Below are 22,129 nucleotides of genomic sequence, written 5' to 3'. Positions count from 1 at the left end.
TTTTTTTATTTTTTAGGGCCTCTGTATGTAATGTTCTGTTGACTTGCTGCAAAGATAATGTATGCCGTCTTTGGGTAGAAACGTTTTTACCAAATGATTGTATGCTATATGGAGGTGATTGCAACCATTGGTCAGAACCAATTAATTTAACAAATAATCTCAAGAGAAATGCTTCCAGTAAAGAACGAGTTCAAAATGCTCTAGAAGTGAGTGCTTTTAATATATATTGTTTTCTATAATTTTAAAAGCTTTTGTACACTGATTTTTTTTGCAACATAGTAAGATTATAGAAATCTATGTCCTAGGAAAATAATACTCACAAACTTCAGTTTTATCTTGTGCAAAAATATACTTTAGGATTTGTCTAGAGCTAAAATCTGAAAATGCATACATTTGACTATAAATATATTTTCTTTTTTAGAGCTTGGGATAGACTATCCTTCTTTTCTACCATTTGTTATCTTTAGAACCACTGGAATTTAGAATTTTTTTGTCATTAGTACTAAAAGTAAGAGTCAATTGTACTAATTTAAGATAAAAAGTAATATCTTATTAATACTTCTTTTATTCATACAGGTAAATCTAAGACATTTTCGTAGAGGTCGGAGCAGATCACTTGCACTTGTAGCACATACTGGCTATCTGCCTCATCAGCAGGATCCTCATCATGTCCACAGGAACACTCCACTGCATGCCAATGCACTTTGCCACTTTCATATTGCAGCTAGCATCAACCCAGCAACAGGTAACAAAGCAGAGTTCCAAACATTGTTTTTGAAATTGAGTTGATTTTATAACAAACTGTACTTTTAGTTTTGAGTGTGTGAAATATTGGAGGTGATTTTCTTTGCAAGTGTTTCATCATAGCCCATTCACTGATATCTTTTTATTTACTTTTTAAGCCATAATTTGGTTTTTGACATAAGATCTTGATAAACCATCAAGATTTATTATTTTATTCAAAAGTATAGATTTAAGGCTATTACCTAGTAGGTATTAATGCCACAGAAATAGTATTTTATATTTATTTTATAGTTGTTAAAAGCATTGTACTTGATTTGTACAAGTTTGGTACTTAATCCTTGGAGTCCTTTCATAAAGAGGTAAGAAATATGTAAAAGTTATAACTGAAAGAACTAAGAAACTTATCTCTGCATTTATGTATTAATAAACAGATGGGATGACCTAAGATATCTGGGTCTATCTACGAATTTAGAGATTTAAGTGCTTATCATTTTAATGATTGTTATCTCCTGAATATAAAAACAAGTGGTCACAATTGAGGCATTTAAAGTGAAACATTGGGCTGGGCCTGGCATTACATGACTCTAATACCAGTCTTTGGGAGGTTTAAACAGGAGAATTGCAGGCTTGTGGCCAGCCTCAGCAATTCAACAAGGGTCTCTGCAACTTAATGAGACCCTATTTCAAAATAATAAAATAGGGATGGGGTATAGCTCAAAGATAAAATACCCCTTGGTTCAATCCCAGGAGCACCAACACACACACACACACACACACACACACACACACACACACACAATCTTGAAATGTGACTTGAAAAAAATAAAGACAATTGTGATAAATGTCCCCTGTACAGAAAGCAAAGTTAAGTAAAACTCCCTTTTTTTTCCCCTCTATCCCACTTTCATTCTTTTCCCTAGAAGAAAACAATTGATATTTTGTATATTGTGAAATACTCTTAAGTATCACCTAAGTATAACCTATTTATTTCCATATAGGCAGAAATTATAGTATTACATTCTTCAAGGTAATGTAACAATAAATATGTTCCACTAGTTACTTGGATAGAATTTTATTCATCAAAATGAGAAGCACTTTGCTAAGTCAAAGTGTACAGGTATCTGGGAATGGTTGGTGCATGCCTATAATTCCAGTAGTTGGGAAGCTGAGACAGGAGGATCACAGGTTCGAGGACAGCTTCAGCAAGTAGTGAGACTCATCAACCTAGTGAAACCTTGTTCCCAAATAAGAAATAAATCGAGCTGGGGGTGTAGCTGGAAGGTATAGTATTTCTGGGTTCAGTCCCCATTACCACCAAAAAAAAGTGCACTTGTATTTTTAGTAGTAATAAAAAGTATTTTCTGATCTTCTTAATTTTTATTTGGTCGACAGCAATCCTAACTCTGAAAGAATTCATGAACAAAGAAAATGTAGATGGAAGAATATTGAATTATCTTATTTAAAATTTTATATAGACTTGGTATTAAAACCCCAGTACCACCAAAAAAAAGTAAAAAACTTTATATAGACTTGGTAAAGATTATCACCTGTATCAAAAATGTAGATTAACAACTTCTTAAAAGGCCACAATCAAGTGTAGTATGTTAACAGTGGTTGTAATACACAGGTACCTCTAAGGTTAGTGGAATAACTTTTTTTTTTTTTTTTTTCTTCAGTACTGGGGATAGAAGCCAGGGGCATTCTACTTCTGAGCTACACCCCAGCCTGATTTATTTTTATTCTTTATTTTGAAACAGGGTGTCACTGAGTTGTGAAGGTCCTCGCTAAGTAGCTGAGGCTGCCCATGAACTGCAATCCTCTGGTCTCCACCTCTCAAATGCTGGGATTACAAGCCTGGGCCACCACGCCTGGCCTTAGTAGAATAATTTTGAAGGTTCCTTTTAAAGGCAGTATTGTGCTAGTGTTGTAAAGGTCCTGTGTTTGTTCCCCATCACTGTAAAAATAAAATAAAATAGATGAAAAATGAAAAAATAAATGCCAATATTATGAGAATAAAGAAAACTTGAATTCTCACACTAATGGGAAAGACTGAGGCACTACTGAAAAAGGAGCTCAAAGTTCCACTGTAGCATCTCCTTGACTAACTTTTTTTTTTTCTTTTTTTGGTGGTACTGGGGTTTCTGGAAGCCCTTCTACCTCTGGACTACACTCCTAGACCTATTTTATATATTATTTTTTATTTGGAAACAGGATCTCTTAAGCCAGAGCGGCTAGCTTCGAACCTGCCCAGTCCTCCTGTGCCACCACGCCCAGCTTTTGACTAATTTGTAAAAAGGAAACTCTAAAACCTTTCTTTAGATGATAGGTTGCTGAGGAAAATGTAAAACAAATCAAAACCAAGCAATAATATTAGCAGCTAGATTGAACTCAATGAAAAATTCCTTCTCCTAAATCTGACTTGTTAAAATGACCTTTCTAGATGCTATATTCCTTACTTAAAGCAGAGTTCTTTGATTTAGTTTCACTTATTTGCCCATCAATAGAAATATCAATAGTCTCGAGAGGAGCTTGAAAGAACATCTTTCAGTTCTTGCTTTTATGCCCTTTCCATGAAGATTTCTTACAAAAATGATATTAATCAAAATTTTTGAGTGATATCAGGACACAAAAGATGTTTGAGTTTCCTTTCCTTTTATTTTTTTTGTGGTAACGGGGATTGAACTCAGGGGCATTGTACCTCTGAGCTATATCCCAGCCTATATTTTATTCTTTATTTTTAAACAGTGTATCTCACTAAGTTGCAGAAGGCCTCACTAAGAGCTGAGGCTGGCCGAGAACCCAAATTCTCCTGTCTCAGTCTCCCAAGTTACTGGGATTACAACCGTGAACCACCACACTGGGCCTTGAGTTTCCTTTTAGTTAGAATATTTCCTGCTAAAATCCAGCATTAGTCCTTTCTTTTTGTAACCTAACTGCAGTCTGATGATCCCATTTGTGCTGATATGGGAATATCTTACCGATAGCTTCTTGGGCGTATTCTCAGTCATTGGCACTACTTTGTACCTCTCACAAACAATAGATTTGGCGGTTCAGCCCCTCAGAGCTTTTAGTACGTACTTAGACTGTGCTAGTGTAGGAACTACAGATAGTGATTGGAACTGGAGATACAATGGCAATGAAAACAGGTGTCATCCTTCTCTTATGAAGTAGATAATCAAATAATTTACTAAGGAATTTATAGGTAATAAACAGAAGATCTTAGATTGGATGTATTAAAACTTGCTTCTTATAGAAGAGGCAAAAGAAAGGTTTTTTTTTTAATCTTTTCCTCTCCTATAGCATTCTTTCAACTGGTGACTGAAAATAGATGCATTGTTTGAACATATAATTCAAATTTTTTATTATTTCTTTAAAAATAGGATTATTTGGGCAAACATTATTTATATTTTTTGAATCCATTTCAGTTTTGACAGTTCAGAAGGCACCATTGTGATCTAGATTTTATTTAATATGATAAATGTGGGGTTTTCTTCTATTAATTAGGAATTATAATTTATCATAACTGACTGGATTTGTACTGTAGTATACTGTAGCAATTATATCAAAAGTAGTATCAATGCTGAGCATGGTGGCACACGCTTGTAATTCTCGCGCTTGAGAGGTGGAGACAGGAGGATCGCACAAGTTCGAAGCCAACCTCTCTGGCTTAAGAGACCCTGTTTCCAAATGAAATATAAAAATAGGTCTGGGAGTGTAGCCCAGAGGTAGAAGGGTTCCATCCCCAGTACCATAAAAAAAAAAGTAGTATCAGAGAACTTTTTTTTAAAGCTGAGGTGGTCTGCCTTAACTTTTAAATTAAGTCTTGATGCTAATAAATAAACAATATCTATCTTATAATTAGATTGGTACGTCATTAAAGAAAATATATAGTCTACTAAGTTAAAAATTTGAATTGAAAATTTTAAAAAGTTGCTATTGAGATGCATGTATCAGAAGTTCCTCTGACATTAGTGATGATGACATTTTTATTGTAGAACAGATACACTTTTCACCAAAATTTGTGATAAAGAAAACATTAATATGTCTACAAATTTTAAACATGTTTATGAGAATATTTTTAGTATTAAGGAAAATATAGTTAAATGAATTGTGCTTTATAACCTAGAATATATAATTTTATCTTTTTATAGTAAGTGTTAAATTTACCACTTAATTCCGTTACCATTTATAGTAACAGTGGTGGCACATTATTACACTAGAAATCATATTGATAGGTTAAATGAAATGTATTTTAGAAGTTTAAAGATATATGTAATATTAGTAAAATTTGTCCAATTCCATGAAATGTGCACCAGTAAGAGTGAACCCTAAGGTAAACTATGGACTCAGGATGATAGTGATGTGTCATTGTTGGTTCTTCAGTTGCATTAAATGTACCACTTTAGCTGGGCGTGGTGGCGCACACTTGTAATCCCCGTGCTTGGGAGGTAGAGACAGGAGGATTGCACAGCCCTTCTGGCTTAAGAGACCCTGTTTCCGAATAAAATATAAAATAGGTCTGGGAGTGTAGCCTGGAAGTAGAAGGGTTCCATCCCCAGTACCACCCAAAAAAAAAAAAAAAAAAGTACACTTTAATGTTAGATGTTGATAATAGGGAAATTATGCATGTGTACTGTTTCTGTACCTTTTTCTGTTTTGCTGTGAATTTAAAGTGCTCTAAAAAAATCTTTAAAAAGAGGCCTATTGCTATTTATGTCTTTTTTGTTGTTGTTGTTTTTGGTGGGTCTGGAGATGGAACCCAGAGGCATTTGATCTCCGAGCTATACCCCCTGCCCAATTTTTTTTTTTTTATTCTTTATTTTTGAAACAGGGTCTCACTAAGTTGCAAAGGGCCTCACTAAGTAGCTGGGGCTGTCCGTGAACTGCGATCCTCTGGTCTCAGCCTCCTGAATGCTGGGATTACAAGCGTGTGCCACCATATCCAGCTTATTTATGTTTTAAGTGAAACTTTTGTCCCCAAGAAAGGCAGGATTACAATTTTTTTCTAGCAGATTGAGTTAGTGTAATGATATCTTATTTATCAAAAATACTCTTGTAGGTTTTAGATATTGAATTGATAAATATTCATGATGTATGGAAAAGCATGATATATACTGTGGTCTCAATCACACAAATGTAATATTGTGTATGTATATATAGGAATTGGAAGGCCACATCCAACTAAGCTGCTTGTGACCAGATGACTATGTTCTTTGTTTCTGTGTTTTTACTTCCTGTAATGTACATATTAACTTTAAAAAATGAAGTTATTTTATAAACCTGAGAAAAACTCAAAAGAAAAATAAGTTAAACTAGAAAGTGGAGAAATACTTTCTCAGATAAACAAATGATAAGTGCATACTGCTCAATAATCAAAATAGGAATTAACTATATATTTTTGTCTGAATGGCAAAATTTTAACTGTGATTTTTTTTTTATAGACATTCCACTTCTTCCATCTATTACATCTCTGAGTTTAAATGAAAATGAAGAGAAGAGTGGCCCTTTTGTGGTACACTGGTTAAACAACAAAGAGCTGCATTTTACTTTATCCATGGAAGTCTTTTTACAGCAACTCAGAAAAAGTTTTGAGCAACCATCTTCTGAGGCCAGTGTAGAAGACTCTAATCAGGCAGATGAAGGTAAAGCTTTAAAACAAATGAAAAGTTGAATTTATGCAAAATACCAACAGTTTTTATATTATGGTAAGACTAGCTATTATCAGAAATAAACTCCAAATTTGCAGTGACATAATGCAAATATGGGCTAGCTGATTTAATAATCTACCTGTTCCAGGTATCTTTGTTCAACAAAGTGATTTACTTAGGGTTCTCCATTCTTGTGGTTTTGTCAGCCTTTAGGATCTTGCTACATAAAGGGTAGTCTATGGACTAGTGATTCTGGAATTACCTGAGAGGTTTTTAAAAATGCTTAATTTGAAGCCCATATTAGACATACTAAACCAGAATCTGCGATTTAGTAAAATTTTCAGGTAGCTTGTAGGTACTTTAAAGTTGAGAAACTTAAGACCTTAAACTTCTTTATTCAGTCTGTAGTTGGTATAAAGAGAGAGAAGAGGTTTAACTGGTTTTTAGCTTAGACCTGGAAACATATTGTTTCCACTCTCATTTTGTTGACAAGAAATAGTCATAGGGCTCCCTGTAGTCTTTGACTGGATACCATTATATACTAAGTACTAAACTGTGATGTGTAAGCTAACCATTTCTTCTATAGGCTATGGTTCATAAATGTGTTTGTTATTTAAAAGTTTTGTTTTAATTATAAGATTTTACATGATCATTAGAAAAAAGATTTAAACAGTACAGCCAGATATAAAGTTTCTACATTGTTAAGTGTGATAAATGTTCTTCCAGATTGATCCTTTTCTTGTGTATGGAATTGAACCCATGGCCTTGCACATGCTACACAAGTGCTCTCTCCACTGAGCTACACCCCTAGTCCAGATAAATTATTTTCTATGTTTCTATAGACATATGTATACAAATAAAATTTTGAGTTGCTTTATGGTTGTTTATTTTTATTGTCTTTTGTGTTTAATTTTTAATTATTTTTACTGATTTGTATGTCTTGACCTGTGTTTTTAATCTGGTAAGTAGTCAAAACATTTTCTTAAGAGTTTTATTTAAGGAAGATTCTATATTCCCAATCAAGAACTGAGGGGAATGTATAGGGACTGAATTTTTTTAAAGAAATGAGAATATATATGTTTACCTTTATGAGTAAGTTGACATAAAAATTTATATTTAATTACTGATGTGTTGAAGAAAGTTTTGAAAATGGCCCCTATAAGTCTATTGCTTTAAAATGGTTAAGATGTCATGCCAATTATAAGTTTAATGCTTTTTGAGGACCATTGTGGCACACTCAGGTTTGCATAAATCTGCTATTATGAAGAAAGTACAAATTTAATTGTGTGTGTATTTAATCTAGGCATTTTTTATTTTTAGATACTTAAAAATGGACTGGAAAAGCATCAGGTTGCATGTGAAATGGACATAGGATTATACAACAGCGTTGTATAGTATATTTTAAAAATTCAGTATGAAGTTAGAGACCCAATTCCAACTCTTATTTTGCCATGAGCAAAACTGAGATCCAGAGAAGTAATTTATCTTTTTTTTTTTTTTTTTTTTTTGCGGTACTGGCGATGGAACCCAGGGGCATTGTGCCTCCAAGCTACACCCCCAGCCCTATTTTTTAGTCTTTCTATTTTTTTGAAACAGGGTCTCACTGAGTTGTGAAGGGCCTCGCTAAGTAGCTGAGGCTGTCCCTGAACCGCCATCCTCCAGTCTACACCTCACAAATGCTGGGATTACAAGTGTGCACCACCACACCTGGCGTCAGAGAAATAATATATTTTAATGAAGTTTAGCTGTCTGGTTAATGGTAGGACATTTGAGTTAAGAGGCCAGTTTACGTATTTTTAAGTTCACTATTAATCCTTTTACCAGTAATCCATCAACTCAGTACTATAGGTCTAATGACTGAGGTAACTTCAGTGGCCTTATATACTGGAGAACAATTGTTTCTAAAAGGAGCCTGTTTCTCATTAATATGAAAACTGTTTTGCATCTTTAATGTGTTTGTAAAGCTTTATAAAGCTATTTTGTAATTTGTGGTAATAGCTTGATTGTATTTAATTGGTTCATGAATGTTTTTGTTTATAGAAATGGATGATGGTATTGATGATCTGAAAATAACTCATGAAAAGAAGGAACTGGGTGTTGATAAAATGGCATCGAACTCAAGTTTTACACCATTACCATCGGCTGCTATTGATCATCAGATTGAAGTACTTCTGTCTGAATGGAGTAAAAATGCAGACATGCTTTTCAGTATTCATCCCATGGATGGTTCTTTACTAGTTTGGCATGTAGATTGGCTGGACGAATACCAGCCTGGTATGTTTCGTCAAGTACAGGTACTATTGTTATCATTTCTGTAAAGTTTTTCTTGTTTATGTGGGTAATGTTTTGTACTATCTCTCTATAATTTCATATGTTCTAATACTTGCTTTCTTAATTCCAGGTGTCCTTTGTTTCCAGAATTCCTGTAGCTTTCCCCACAGGTGATGCGAACTCTCTCTGTAAAAGCATAGTAATGTATGCCTGTACCAAGAATGTTGACCTGGCTATTCAGCAAGGGAAACAAAAACCTTCTGGCCTCACTCGTTCCACATCAATGCTTATCTCTTCTGGTCACAATAAATCATCTAATAGTCTAAAATTAAGTATTTTTACCCCTAATGTTATGATGATTTCAAAGCATGCTGATGGTTCTCTGAATCAGTGGCTGGTCAGTTTTGCTGAGGAATCTGCTTTTTCTACAGTACTTAGTATTTCTCACAAATCCCGATATTGTGGTCATCGTTTTCATCTTAATGATTTAGCTTGCCACTCAGTATTACCATTATTGCTGACAACATCACACCATAATGCACTAAAGACACCAGATGTTGATAACCAAAGGCAACCTCATGATACTGTAAATATTGAAGAATGTTCTTTGACACAAAATAAAAGCACCATTGATGTGGCATTTCAGGATCCCAATGCAGTTTATAGTGAGCTTATTCTTTGGAGGGTTGATCCAGTTGGTCCATTATCTTTTTCTGGAGGAGTATCTGAGCTTGCACGGATTAATTCTCTTCATGTTTCTGCCTTTTCCAACGTGGCATGGCTTCCTACTCTTATACCCAGTAACTGCCTAGGTGAGCATTCTGGTTTTTATTTCTGTAATTAGATTTTCTGACATTATTATTAAAAGACTAAATTTGAAATGTTTGTAAATACTTTCTAGGTACATATTGCAACTCTCCTGGTGCGTGCTTTGTAGCTAGTGATGGACAATATCTGAGGTTATATGAAGCAGTTATTGATGCCAAGAAACTTTTATATGAACTTTCCAACCCTGAAATTTCTGTAAGTATTAATTTTTAAAATGGCTTAGGTATTCAGTATATTTTTGATACTTAATCTACACTTACTGGACAAGTTCTAGAATTGTAATACATAATTTATTTTATTTTATTTTATTTTATTTATTTATTTGGTGGTACTGGGGTTCCTGGAAGCCTTTCTACCTCCGGGCTACACTCCCAGACCTATTTTTACATTTTTTTAAAATTTGGAAACAGGGTCTCCTAAGCCAGCGCATGTGGCTGGCTTCAAGCCTACGTGATCCTCCTGTCTCTACCTCCCAAGCGCGGGGATTACAAGCGTGCGCCACTACGCCCGGCCATAATTTATTTTAAATGTGTGGCCAGAGCCGGGTTTGGTGACGCACATTTGTAATCCCTGAGCTTGGGAAGCTGAAAAAGGAGGATCACACAGGTTTGAAGACAGCCTCAGCTACTTAATGAGTCTCTCAGCAACTTAGTGAGACCCTATTTCCAAATAAAATATAAAATAGGTCTGGGAGTATAGCCTGGAGGTAGAAAGCCTCTGGGCTCCACCCCCAGTACCAAAAAAAAAAAAAAAAAATGTGTGGCCAGGTGTAGTGGCTCATGCTTGTAATCCCAGCATTTGGGAGATGGATACTGGAGGATTTCAGTTTGCAGATAGCCTTAGCTACTTAGCAAGGCCCTTTGCAACTCAGGGAGACTCTGTTTCAATAAAAAAAAAGACTAAAACATAGGGATGGGGTGTAGCTCAGAGGTTTAATGTCCCTGGGTTCCATCCCTAGGACTGCAAAACAAAACAGTTTTGAAAAGAATGTGTATCTTTTTTCTATTTTTTTTCACATTTGTTTTGTACCCTTATATGTGCCAGTATTGGGAAGAGGCATCAAAATGTATTAAGGTGCTGGTATTGGAAAATTGCTTTGATAATTTCCAAATTGTAAAATATAGTCAGAGCTTAGATACTGTGCAAGCACTCAGGCAGGGAGGGGGCTGCAGTGATTACAATGCAGAGTTCCTCTCTGTCTTTGCCCTTCATTCTAACCATTAACCTATAGTAAAAGCCTTAGAGTCAATTGAAGCCTTTAGCTCTAAAACTTCAATAGAGGCAACCTGTGCCTCTGTTTACTTCCTCTCTTCTGTGATCCTGCCTGGGCAGAGGAAAGGTAAACTTTGTGTGCGGCTTCAAAGCACCCTAGTTGATGAGCAACCAATACTGCCCAATACAATAGAGCAGAGGGCCAGGTAGATTCTTGACCCTTGCACTTAGGAAGTGCACTGTCCGAGACAAATAGGCACCACCTAGCTAAGGAATAAGTAACTAGCCCATTGCCTTGGTAACACTGATGAGAAAGATACCAATACAAAATCTATTTAAAGGTTGGGGTCCCCCAAAGGGGGCCAGAGTTGCATTTTCAGGCTCTCCAGCATGTGGGGTCAGCATGCTGCTTTTTCTTTCTCTTCTCTATTTCTTACTGCTCTATTTCCTAATTTTGTAATAAAGATTTGTTAAAACTGCTTGGAGCTGCCTGTTAGGTTGTAGTTGAATAAGAAAAAGAACCCTCACCATTTCAAACCATAACATTATAGTGATTCCAAGCTAACAAAAACATTTGGTGTTTGTGTTACTGGCTATTGAACCCAGAGGCATTGTACTTCTGAGCCACACCCCCAGTCTTTTTTTATTTTTGTTTTGAAATAGGATCTCATTAGGTTGCTGAGAGCTTTCTTGTTTGCTGAGGCTATCTTCCAATCTGAGGTCCACCTGTCTCAAACTCCCAAGTACTGGGATCATAGGCATGTGTTACATGTTATGGGTATGGTTCAGCAGTAGGTTTATTAGTATGTGTGAGGCCCTGGTTTCAATCTCTCACACCCTCCCCCCCAAAACAGAGTTTAGTTTTCTAAGGTATGTGTTTCTGTAGTACTTCTTTGCTCATAGATAAAAGGAGACTACTAGCAGTGTAATGGGGAAGCTTTGTTGGTTTATATATAGTTTTTCTAAGTGGAACTGGAATAACAATGGTAGAATTTTAATCTTAAGTGTGGAAAGAACTGTCAGCTTGGTTGCAGTTAAGTCAGTTCTTTCAATACCATTGCAAAGGTTTTGCCTTATGAGAGTCTATACTTTTTTCTGTACTTAAATCATAGCAACCTGCATCAACTGCATTGTCTCAGCACCTCAAGTAAGCAAGCATTTCTACTTTTTTTTGGTTTTGTTGTATATTTAACATCCCCTGAGGCAGGTCTTAGCTCTACCTTAGCTTCCTGTTTAGGAGTTTTGAGCATCCTTCCATTTGCAAATAATGTATTTTATGAATGATCAGATTATAGGGTTGAAGAGAGTAAGAAGTCTGCTTCTTTTTACAAGGTGTGTGTGTGTGTGTGTGTGTGTGTGTGTGTGTGTGTGTCTTATATTAATTATATTATATTATATTATACTGGGAATTAAACCAAATGATGTTCTACCTCTGAACTAAATCCCCTCCCCTTATTTTTTATTTTGAAATAGTGTACCACTAAGTTGTGGAGGGCCTAAGTTGCTGATGCTGGCCTTGAGCCTGTAATATTTCTGTCTCAGGCTCCCAGCTACTGTGTGGCATGCATCACCACGCTTGTCTTTTTCATAAATTATTATTAATGCATGATTTTTTTAGAACACAAATTTTTTCAAAACACATATATGCTATTATAGTAAAAAACACATATATTGTTGAAAGTTTCCATTTATTGGGCATTGTTTTAAGTAGAAGGAATCAATCTGTGAACAAAATAGAAATCTGTACCAGAGTACTTATATTCTAGGGAAGGAATAGATAGTAGGTGAAAAAATATATTAATTAACAAATACTATGGAAAGAAATAGTGTTGCAAAAGAAGTAGGAAGTGCCAGGCAAGCTGTTTATCAGAAAAGATACCATTTAAACAAAGCAAGGATGCCCATTATTACCACTGTTATCCAATACAGTTTTTGAAATCTTAGCCATAGTAATTTGACAAGAGAAGGAAATTAAAGGGATACAAACAGGAAAAGACAAAATCAATTATATCTTTTTACAGATTATATGATTCTATACTTAGTAGATAGATTTAAACAAGAAAAAAACTCAACCAGAAGACATCTAGAGCTAATATACAAGTTCAGAAAAGTAAATGGGTAAAAAATCAATTTACAAAGATCAATAGTTTTTCTTTACACCACCAACAAACTCTACTGAAAAAGTAATTTGGAAAACAATTGCATTCATAATACCTCTCCCTCCAGATTACTTGGGATTAAATTTAACCAAGGTGGTATAAGAGCGCTACAGTGAAAAGAAAGAAATTGAAGATCTTAGAAGAACCTACTCTGTTTTTGTATAGGCAGAATAAATATTGTCAAAATAGCTGTATTCTAGCTGGGTGTGTTGTCACACTCTTATAATCCTAGTACTTGGGAGGTTGAAACAGGAAGATAGCAGGTTCATGGCCAGCCTCAGCAACTTGTGAGGCCCTCAGTAACCTAAGAGACCCTGGTTCATAATAAAGAATTAAAAAATCAGCCTGGGAGTGAAGCTCAGAGGTAGAATGTCCCTAGGTTCTATCCCAAGTACCACAAAACAAACAAGCAAGCAAACATGGCTGCAAAAGCAATATACAGATTCAGTGCAGTCCCTATTGAAATACTAATGTCAATTCTTCAAAGAGCTAGAAAAAATAGTTCTAAAATTTAAATGAAATAACAGAAGATCCGGGGTAGCCAAAGCAATCCTGTGCAATTAGAACTCTGCAGGAAGCAGGGCATGGTGGTACATGGCAAAGATCCCAGTTCTTGCAAGGCTGAGATAGAAGGATTAAGGTTCATGGCCAGTCTCAACAACTTAGTGAGACTCTGTTCTAAAATTAAAAAAAAAAAATAGGTCTCTTTGTGTGTGCGTGTGTGTGCACCGCACGCATGCATATTGTGTGTGTGTGTGTGTGTGTGCGTGTGCGTGTGCATGTGTGCGCGTGTGTGGGTAAATCAGGTAAAATGCCTCTGGTGCCACCAAAAAAATTAAAAAATTAAAAAATAAACATGCAGGAAGCATCACAATATAGATTTCAGGTTATACTATAGATCTATAGTAATGAAAACCTCATGATATTGCCACAAAAACAGACACATAGACCAATATAACAGAAGAAACAGAGACAAATCCTCACACTGCCATTTGATTTTTGACAGAAGTGTCAAAAAATGTGCTTGAGAAAAGACAGGCTTTTCAACAGATGCTATTAGAAAAACTGGATAATCATATGTAGAAGAATGAAAACAGCCCCAATCTCTCACCTTGCACAAAAATCAACTCAAGGTAGATCAAAGACCTAGAAATTAAACAATCTTGCACTTACTAGAAGAGGGCATAAGTCCAACTCTCCAACATTTAGGCACTGGTAGAGACTTCTTTAGTAAGATTGCTACAGCTTAGGAAATAAAATTGAGAATAAGTGGAATACCATCAAATTAGACTGCTTCTGTGTGGCAAAGGATATAACTGAGATTCTGAAGGGAGAGCTCACAGATTGGAAGAATATATTTGTTAGCTGCTACTCTGATAGAGAACGAAGTAGTGTCTAGAATATATAAACTTAACAACAATAACAAAAGACTTTAAAAAAACGTAACAACAACAAAAAGTTAACAACTCCTCCAAAACCTTAACACCAAAAAAACAAGTAATCCAACTAAAAATGGACTACTGAAATGAATAGATCTTTTTCAAAAGAAGAAATATAAATGGCCAACAAATGTATGAAAAAAATGTTTAACATCATTATCAATGAGGGAAGTGCAAATACACTGAAGCCAGGCATGGTAGCACACATGTATAAACCTTGTAGTTAGGCTGAGAGAGGAGGAATATTGCAAATTCACACCCAGCTTGAGCAACTTAGGCCCTCCACAACTTAGTGAGACCCAGTTTTAAAATAAGAAAATTAAATAGGGCTGGGAGTATATAGCTCTGAGTCAGAATGTCCCTGGGTTTCATTCCTAGTAATGCAAAAACAACAACAAAAAACTGTGACAATCATCAAGAAAATAACAAAAATAATAAATGCTAGCAAGGATGTGGAGAAATAGAAACTCTTTCATATTGTTGGTGGGATTGAAAATTAGCACATCTTTTTTGGAAATCAGTTTAATGGTTCATCAAAAGACTAGGAATGAGACCACAATGTGATTTATCCATACCCTTTCTCAATATCTTTCCAAAGGAATTAAAATTTGAATATTACAGTTATACATACATGCTCATGTTTATAGCAGCACAATTTACAATAGCTAAATTTTGGACCCCACCTAGGTGTCCATCAACAGATGAGTGGATAATGAATATGTGGTATATCCACACAGTGGAATTTTACTCAGCTATAAAGAAGAACAAAATTTGTTTTCTTAGTACTGAGTTTGAATTCTCTGTATAGTCTAGTTATTAGTCCTCTATCAGAGAAGCAGGTGGCAAAAATCTTCCATTCTGTTGGTTCTTCATAGTTTCCTTTGCCATACAGAAGCAAATCCCATGTATTGATCCGCCTTTTAGGTTCTTGTGCCTTTGGGGTCTAATTGAGAAAGTTTTTACCTGTGCCTGTGTGTTGCAGTGTTGGACCTATGCCCTCTTCAAGGAGCCTCAAAGTTTCTGGTCTAATTTCCAAATCTTTGATCCATCTTGAATTGATTCTTGTGCAGGGTGAGAAAATAGAGTTTATTTCCATTTTTCTGCATATGATTAACCAGTTTTGCCAATACCTTTTGTTGAATAGGCTTTCTTTTTTCCAGTTAATGTTTTTTGCCCTAATATACAGACTATACAGAGAACTCAAGAAACTCAGTACTAAGAAAACAACCCAATAGAAAAAGAGCAAGTGAAGTTCATAGACACTTCATGAAAGAAGAAATTTAAATGGCCAATAAATGTATGAGAAAATGCTCAACATCATTAGCAGTCAGAGAGATGCATATTAAAACTACCCTGAAATTTCACCTAACTCCAACTAGAATGGCAATCATTCAAAACAAAACAACAAATGCTGGCAAGGATGTGGAGAAGTGGGAACTCTAATACATTTTTGGTGGGACTGCAAATTAATGCAACCACTTTGGAAAACTGTATGGAGGATCCTCACAAGAATGGAAACAAACTTACCATATGATCCAGCAGTACCACTTCTGGGTATCTACCCAAAGGATGGAAACCAGACTACCAAACTAATGTTTGTGTATCTATGTTCATAGCTGTACAATTCACAACTACCAAACTGTGGAAACAGCCAAGATGTCCATCAACAGATGAATGGATTACAAAATTATGGGATATGTATACAATGGAATTTTACTCAGCCATTTATGTGTTTTTAGAAAAACACAATTACATCATTTACAGGGAAATGTATGGAACTGGAGAACATTATGCTAAGTGAGATTAGTCAGTCACAAAAAATAAGAAATTGGATGCTTATCCTAATATGTGAAAGCTAGGGAGAAAATGGGTCATAGGAGGAACTCTAGACAAGCTATAGATGAGCAAATAAGGTGACCTGAGGGGATGGGACTGGGGAAGAGGGAAATTCTCTAATGTTCATGATGTACATTAACAAGCATGTCAGTGCCAATCACTAATCCAAACATGAGAAGGAAAGAGGGGGAGGGAGTGGGGAGGGAATTGGGTAAGGGCTAATTGGGTGATGTGTGCATGTATGCCTCCATTATCTTGTACTCCATTAAGATACATCTTAATGCATACATCTGTCATACATCTGTATGACTACAATGCACCAATAAAAAGTTACAAAAAGAATATATTGACCAACATCAAAAAATAAAAAATATATATAATTTATATTTTAAATAAAGAAGAACAAAATTATGTTACTTGCAGGGGAATGGACAGAACCAGAGAATATGCTAAATCAAATCAGCCAGTCTCAAAAAGCCCAGCGTCATATCTTTTCTCTCTTATGTGGAAGCTTAGAGGACAAAATTAGGAAGCAAAAGGGATTTCAAATGAGAAAAAAAAATCATAAGATAGTAGAAAAAGATTGGGGGAAGGAAGAGGGGATAGGAGAAATGAGAATTGAGGAAGGGGACAGTTCAAATAAGGCTACATTCATACAAGAAAGTTTCACTACCAATCTCATAACATGTATAGGGAGAGGAGAAGGGGGAGTGGGATGGGAGTATATGGAGTGAAATACACCAAATGAGTGGTGTATGTTTTCACTTTGAATCTCACTATGATGTATAATTTTACATTGAACCAATAAATACATAAAAAAGAAAGGAAAGCTACTACTTGAAAAAAAGACCTCCAGAAGATGTGGGAGCTAACTATATGGATAAGGAGTGATTCAAGAAGAGGGTGAACCAATTCAAGGATCCTGAGGTCAGAGCATGTTAGTGATATAAATGAATAGTAAGGAGATCTTTGTGGCTAGAGCAGAGCAAGGAGTGGAAAGTAGCCAAGTATAAATTCAGAAAGTTACCCCATCCAGGTCATTTAAGACTCATAGCCCATTGTAACTTCAGCATTTACTCTGAACAACATAGACAATGGAAGAGAATGACAGTGTGACATTATTTGACTTAGGTTTTAGGTGGGACACTCTGGTGGCTATCTAGATTAAATGTGGAAAACAGAAGTGAAATCAGAGAGATTAATTTAGGAAGCTTTTACAATATAGGAGTCCAGGAAAGAGATAAATGGGCTAAGAATGGTAGCAAGTGGTGATGATAGAGAAGGTAAAAATTGGGTCAAATTCTAGATATATTTTGAACATTGAATAGTCAGAATTGGACTGAATATGAATGTATGTCAGATTAAAAGAGGATTGTAGCTTCTAAGGATTGTAGCTGAGCATTAGGTTAAATAGTCAGTTCTTGCCATGGGTTAAAATGAGGAATATAAAATTATCAGGTTTTGAGGTTCAGAGACTCCTTGAACATAACTAACTTTGAGATGTTTGTTTGACATTCCAGAAAACCAATAGGCTAGTCCCTAGAGGTTAGAGGGAAGGTAGGCTTGAAGATATAAGGAATTGCTAATAGAAAAACTTAACGTTGTGGAGGGTAATGAGATTGTGAAGGAAGGGAGTAGAATTAGAGAATAGAAATGATAAAAGTATTGACTGTTGGAGCATCTCATTATTAAAAATAGAGTGAAGGTAGCCAGGTGTGGTGGCTCACACTTGTAATCCCTGCTCTTGGGAGGCTGAGACAGGAGGATCGCACGGGTTCGAAGCCAGCCTCAGCTACTTAGTAAGGCTTTCAGCAAATTAGTGAGACCCTGTTTCCAAATAAAATATAAAAAAGGTCTGGGAGTATAGCCCGGAGGTAGAAAGCCTCTGGGTTCTACCCCCAGTACCACCAAAAAAAAAAAAAAAAAAAAATCAATAAATAGAGTGAAGGTAATATATAATAGAAGTAAAATGAAGAAAATATTTCAAGGAGTGAGACTGGTCACCAGGATTAAATTCTGCTAATGTATCTGGTGTGAAGAAGATTGAGAATTGACGATTGAGTTTAGCAATGTGAACTTGACTAGAGTAGTCAAGTTAAAAGTGGCTGAAGAATCAACATATATAATTAGTATGCCAACTTGTTTCTCTGGCTCTGTCTTTCCCACGTAAAAATCAATGCTTAAAGAGCATTGCTTCTTAGAACATAGCCAGGTCTTTGAAGTTCATCTTTCACATTCATGAATATAAAACATTTTTCCTCAAATCAAACATTTTTTTTTTTTTTTGGTTGTACTTGATGTGGAACCTAGGGGATTTTCTACCTCTGGGCTAGACTCCCAGACCTATTTTATACTTTATTTGGAAACAGGGTCTCACTAAGTTGCTGAGAGCCTCACTAAGTAGCTGAGGCTGGCTTCGAACCTGTTCAATCCCCGTCTCAGCCTCCCAAGCACTGGGTTTACAAGTGTGCGCCACCACGTCAGGCTCCAAACATTTGTTTTTCTTTAGTCAAATTGCAACTCTTCACTCCTATTAAGATAAATTTTAGATTTTGTATAGCCCCACTTGAAATTATTATATCTGTTATACCTGAACTTTCATATTTTTGCTTTTAATTACTTTTGTGTTTAACTGTGTAGTAAAAAGGTACCTTCATTTTTTTTTTAAAAACAGAAATATGTTGGTGAAGTGTTTAACATCGTTAGTCAACAATCAACAGCCAGACCAGGATGCATTATCGCATTAGATCCAATTACTAAACTTGTAAGTATGAGTTTTCTGTTTCTTCATATTAGGTAAATAACACATATGTCTGCTTATGTTGGTATTTATTTACATTTAGCATGGCAGAAAAACCCAGCTGCTTCATGTTTTTCAAGAAGACTTCATTTTGAACAACCTTGAGAAGAAAAGTCTGGAGAAAAAGAGCATTTTATCTGATACAGGTAAAGAATGATTTTTCTGTGTAATGAGAAATACTATGAAGAGTATGTTAGGCTAATTCATTAAGATGAATTATCAGGTATAGTGGCATACACCCACAGTTCCAGTACATGGGAGGCTGAGACAGGATGATTAGAAAGTTCAAGGACAGCCTCAGCAACATAGCAATACTCTCAGCAACGTAGCAAAATCTTGTTTCAAAACAAAAAATAAAAAGGGCTGGGGCTGTAGCTTAGAGGTGAATACTACTGGGTTCCATCCCCAGTAACTAACACATACACACACATACACCACGTTAGCGCACATACATAAACACAAAAAATTAAGATAAAAAGATGAATTGATGTTTCATACTATTTCCAGTTAAAAATGTTCTTTGCAAGTTTGTTACTTTATTGTAAATATTGCTGTCTCTTTATATTATTTATTAAGTTTTAGACAGAGTCTGACTGTATTGTGTAGGTTGGCCTTAAACTCCTGGGCTCAAGTAATCCACCTTCTTCAGCTTCCCCCATAGCTGGGGATACCTGCACATGCCACTGCTTCTGGCTTATTTTAGTCTTAATCAGGAATAGATGAAATTAAAGGAGTTTCTCAGTTATGTTGTTAAAAAGCATAACAGAAGTGTTTTATTATTGATCTTTGCTCCTTGTATGGTTGGGGACTTGTGCATTTGGAAAAACGTACACTTGTTCTTTTATTTTTATTTTTTTGGTACTGGGCATAAAATTCAGAGCATTATACCTCTGAGCTATACCCCTGGCCCTTTTTATTTTTTATATTAAAATGGGGTCTTGATAAGTTGCTGAGGATCTCACTAATTCACTAAGACTGGCCTCAAACCTGTGATTCTCCTGTCTTAGCCTCCCAAATGCTGGGATTACAGGCATGCACTACCACTCTGGTTAATTCTTGTTTGTTTTTTTTTTCTTCAGAAATATATAATTTAAAGAAATAGCATAAAATCAACTTATAAGGTCCTTGATTTAAAGACTAAGTGTCTCTCCCCATTTCCCTTCTTCTCCGTTACTAGGGATTGAACCTTACTACGAAGCTGTATCACCAAACCCTTTTTTTTTGCCCAGGTGGCCTTTAACTGGGGATTCTCCTGCCTCAAAATTCATAGTAGATGGGATTATAGGCTTGTGCCACCAAGTCTGATGACTAAGTGTCTTAATACTTTTATAATAAAACAAAATTATAATTAAACCTCACAACCAGCTATTCATGGTGGTGCATGCTTGTAATACCAGTACTTGGGAGGCTGAGACAGGAGGATCGCAGGTTTGCAGCCAGCCTTGGCAACTTAGCTAGACCCTCTGCAGCTTAGTGAGATCATGTTTCCAAATAAAATGTAAGAATTAGGGCTGGGTTTTAGCTCAAAGGTAGAATGCCCCTGAATTCAATTCTCTAGGAACATACACAAAATATAAAGCATAAGCACAACCAACCATTAACTTATACTTTGCATGAGGAAAATAGAGCTAAAAAATCTTGGTCATTAGTCTGAATTACATACCCAAATTAAACTCAGGAATACTTTCCTACTAGGCCTGATGGTGCATACTTATAATCTCAGTACTTGGGAGGCTGAGACAGAAAGATTGCAGTTTTGAAGCCAGCTTCAGCAATTTAATGAGGTTCCTAGCAACATAGCAAGACCCTATTTCACTATAAAAAATAAAAGGGCTGTGGGTATAGCTTGGAACTAGAAGGTCCCAAGGTTCCATTCTGAGCATCCCCCCCCCCACACACACACAGAATGATTTTCCTGAAGACTAAAGTCTTATAAAGCAATTTTCTTGTATGTCTTTTTCTAAAAATTTTTTGTTTTTCTCTTTTGAGAGGTATTCCTTAGAGTTCTACACTTTTATGTTGAGCATCCAGTTTCTTACTATTGTTTTGTTTTTAGTGGTACTGGGGATGGAACCCAGGGGCCTCTACTTCTGGGCTACATTCCTAGACCCATTTTATATTTTGCTTTGGAAACAGGGTCTCACTAAGTTGCTGAGAGCCTCACTAAGTAGCCGAGGCTGGCTTCGAACCTGTGTGATCCTCCTGTCTCGGCCTCTCAAGTACTGGGATTACAAGCGTGTGCCACCACGCCCAGCTAATACCGCTTTTACTTAGTTTTCTATCATTTTTCTTAAAATTTCTTGAACTAAGCAGATACACTTTATTCATGTCCTTTTGTAATTCTGAACATGATAGAAGTATGGTAAAAATGGGGAGTAAAGATGGCAGGTATTGAATAAAATAGTGTTTATATAAATAAAAATGTTCTTTATTTTTATATTAAAATGTTAAGAATGTTAATATTGCTAACAATTCAAATCACATTATTATTATTATTATTATTATTACTATTATTATTATTATTATTATTATTTTGGTGGTACTGGGGGTGGAACCCAGAGGCTTTCTATCTCCAAGCTATACTCCCGGACCTATTTTATACTTTATTTGGAAACAGGATCTCTCTAAGTTGCTAAGAGCCTCACTAAGTAGCTGAGGCTGGCTTTGAACCTGTGCGATCCTTCTGTCTCAGTCTCCCAAGCGCTGGGATTACAAGTGTGCACCACCATGCTCAGCTCAATTCACTTTAAACTAAAAATTTTGAAGAAAAATTAAAGGTCAATTTTGCCGTTGTTCTTCATTTTTCTAGCATTCTCTAAGAATGCTAGAAAATCTCTAAGATTCTTAATTTTTTTTTTTTTTTCGGGTCTAGGGATGGAACCTAGGCATTCAACCTCCAAGCTACACCCAAGCCCTATTTTTTATTCTTTTATTTTGAAACCGGGTCTTACTGAGTTGCAGAGGTTCTCACTAAGTAGCTAAGGCTATACGAAAAATGCTATCCTCCCGTCTCAGCCTCCTGATAAGATTCTTAAATTTTTAATTCCTTTCTAAAACTGTAATTTTTCTAGAGAATTCTTTTTTTCCCCCTTTATTGCAACACTGGGGATTGAACCCAGGGATATTTGATTATCGAGCTACATCCCCAGCCCTATTTTTTATTCTTTACTTTGAAACAGAGTCTCACTAAGT

At 35.8% G+C, this 22,129-nt stretch overlaps 1 protein-coding gene across 2 annotated transcripts in view; it reads left to right on the top strand.

Annotated features, from left to right (window-relative positions):
• DMXL1 (Dmx like 1) overlaps positions 1-22,129 on the top strand; it is a gene marked incomplete at both ends in the record, with an annotated part of 217,767 nt that overhangs the window by 59,236 nt on the left and 136,402 nt on the right. Inside the window, 8 exons of one of the 2 annotated variants that reach the window (XM_080698416.1) lie at positions 17-206; positions 577-745; positions 6,186-6,386; positions 8,433-8,686; positions 8,794-8,833; positions 9,565-9,686; positions 18,812-18,901; positions 18,981-19,083. In XM_080698416.1, the coding sequence (XP_080554542.1) occupies positions 17-206; positions 577-745; positions 6,186-6,386; positions 8,433-8,686; positions 8,794-8,833; positions 9,565-9,686; positions 18,812-18,901; positions 18,981-19,083 (1,169 nt within the window). Of the gene's footprint in view, positions 1-16; positions 207-576; positions 746-6,185; positions 6,387-8,432; positions 8,687-8,793; positions 9,476-9,564; positions 9,687-18,811; positions 18,902-18,980; positions 19,084-22,129 lie in introns of both variants that reach the window. The other variant, XM_080698415.1, reaches the window with a different exon arrangement.

The sequence above is a fragment of the Muscardinus avellanarius genome (genome assembly GCF_963383645.1).
Source record: "Muscardinus avellanarius genome assembly, chromosome: 7".
NCBI classification, from domain to species: Eukaryota; Metazoa; Chordata; class Mammalia; order Rodentia; family Gliridae; genus Muscardinus; species Muscardinus avellanarius.
This window is presented reverse-complemented; position numbering and strand designations above follow the sequence as displayed.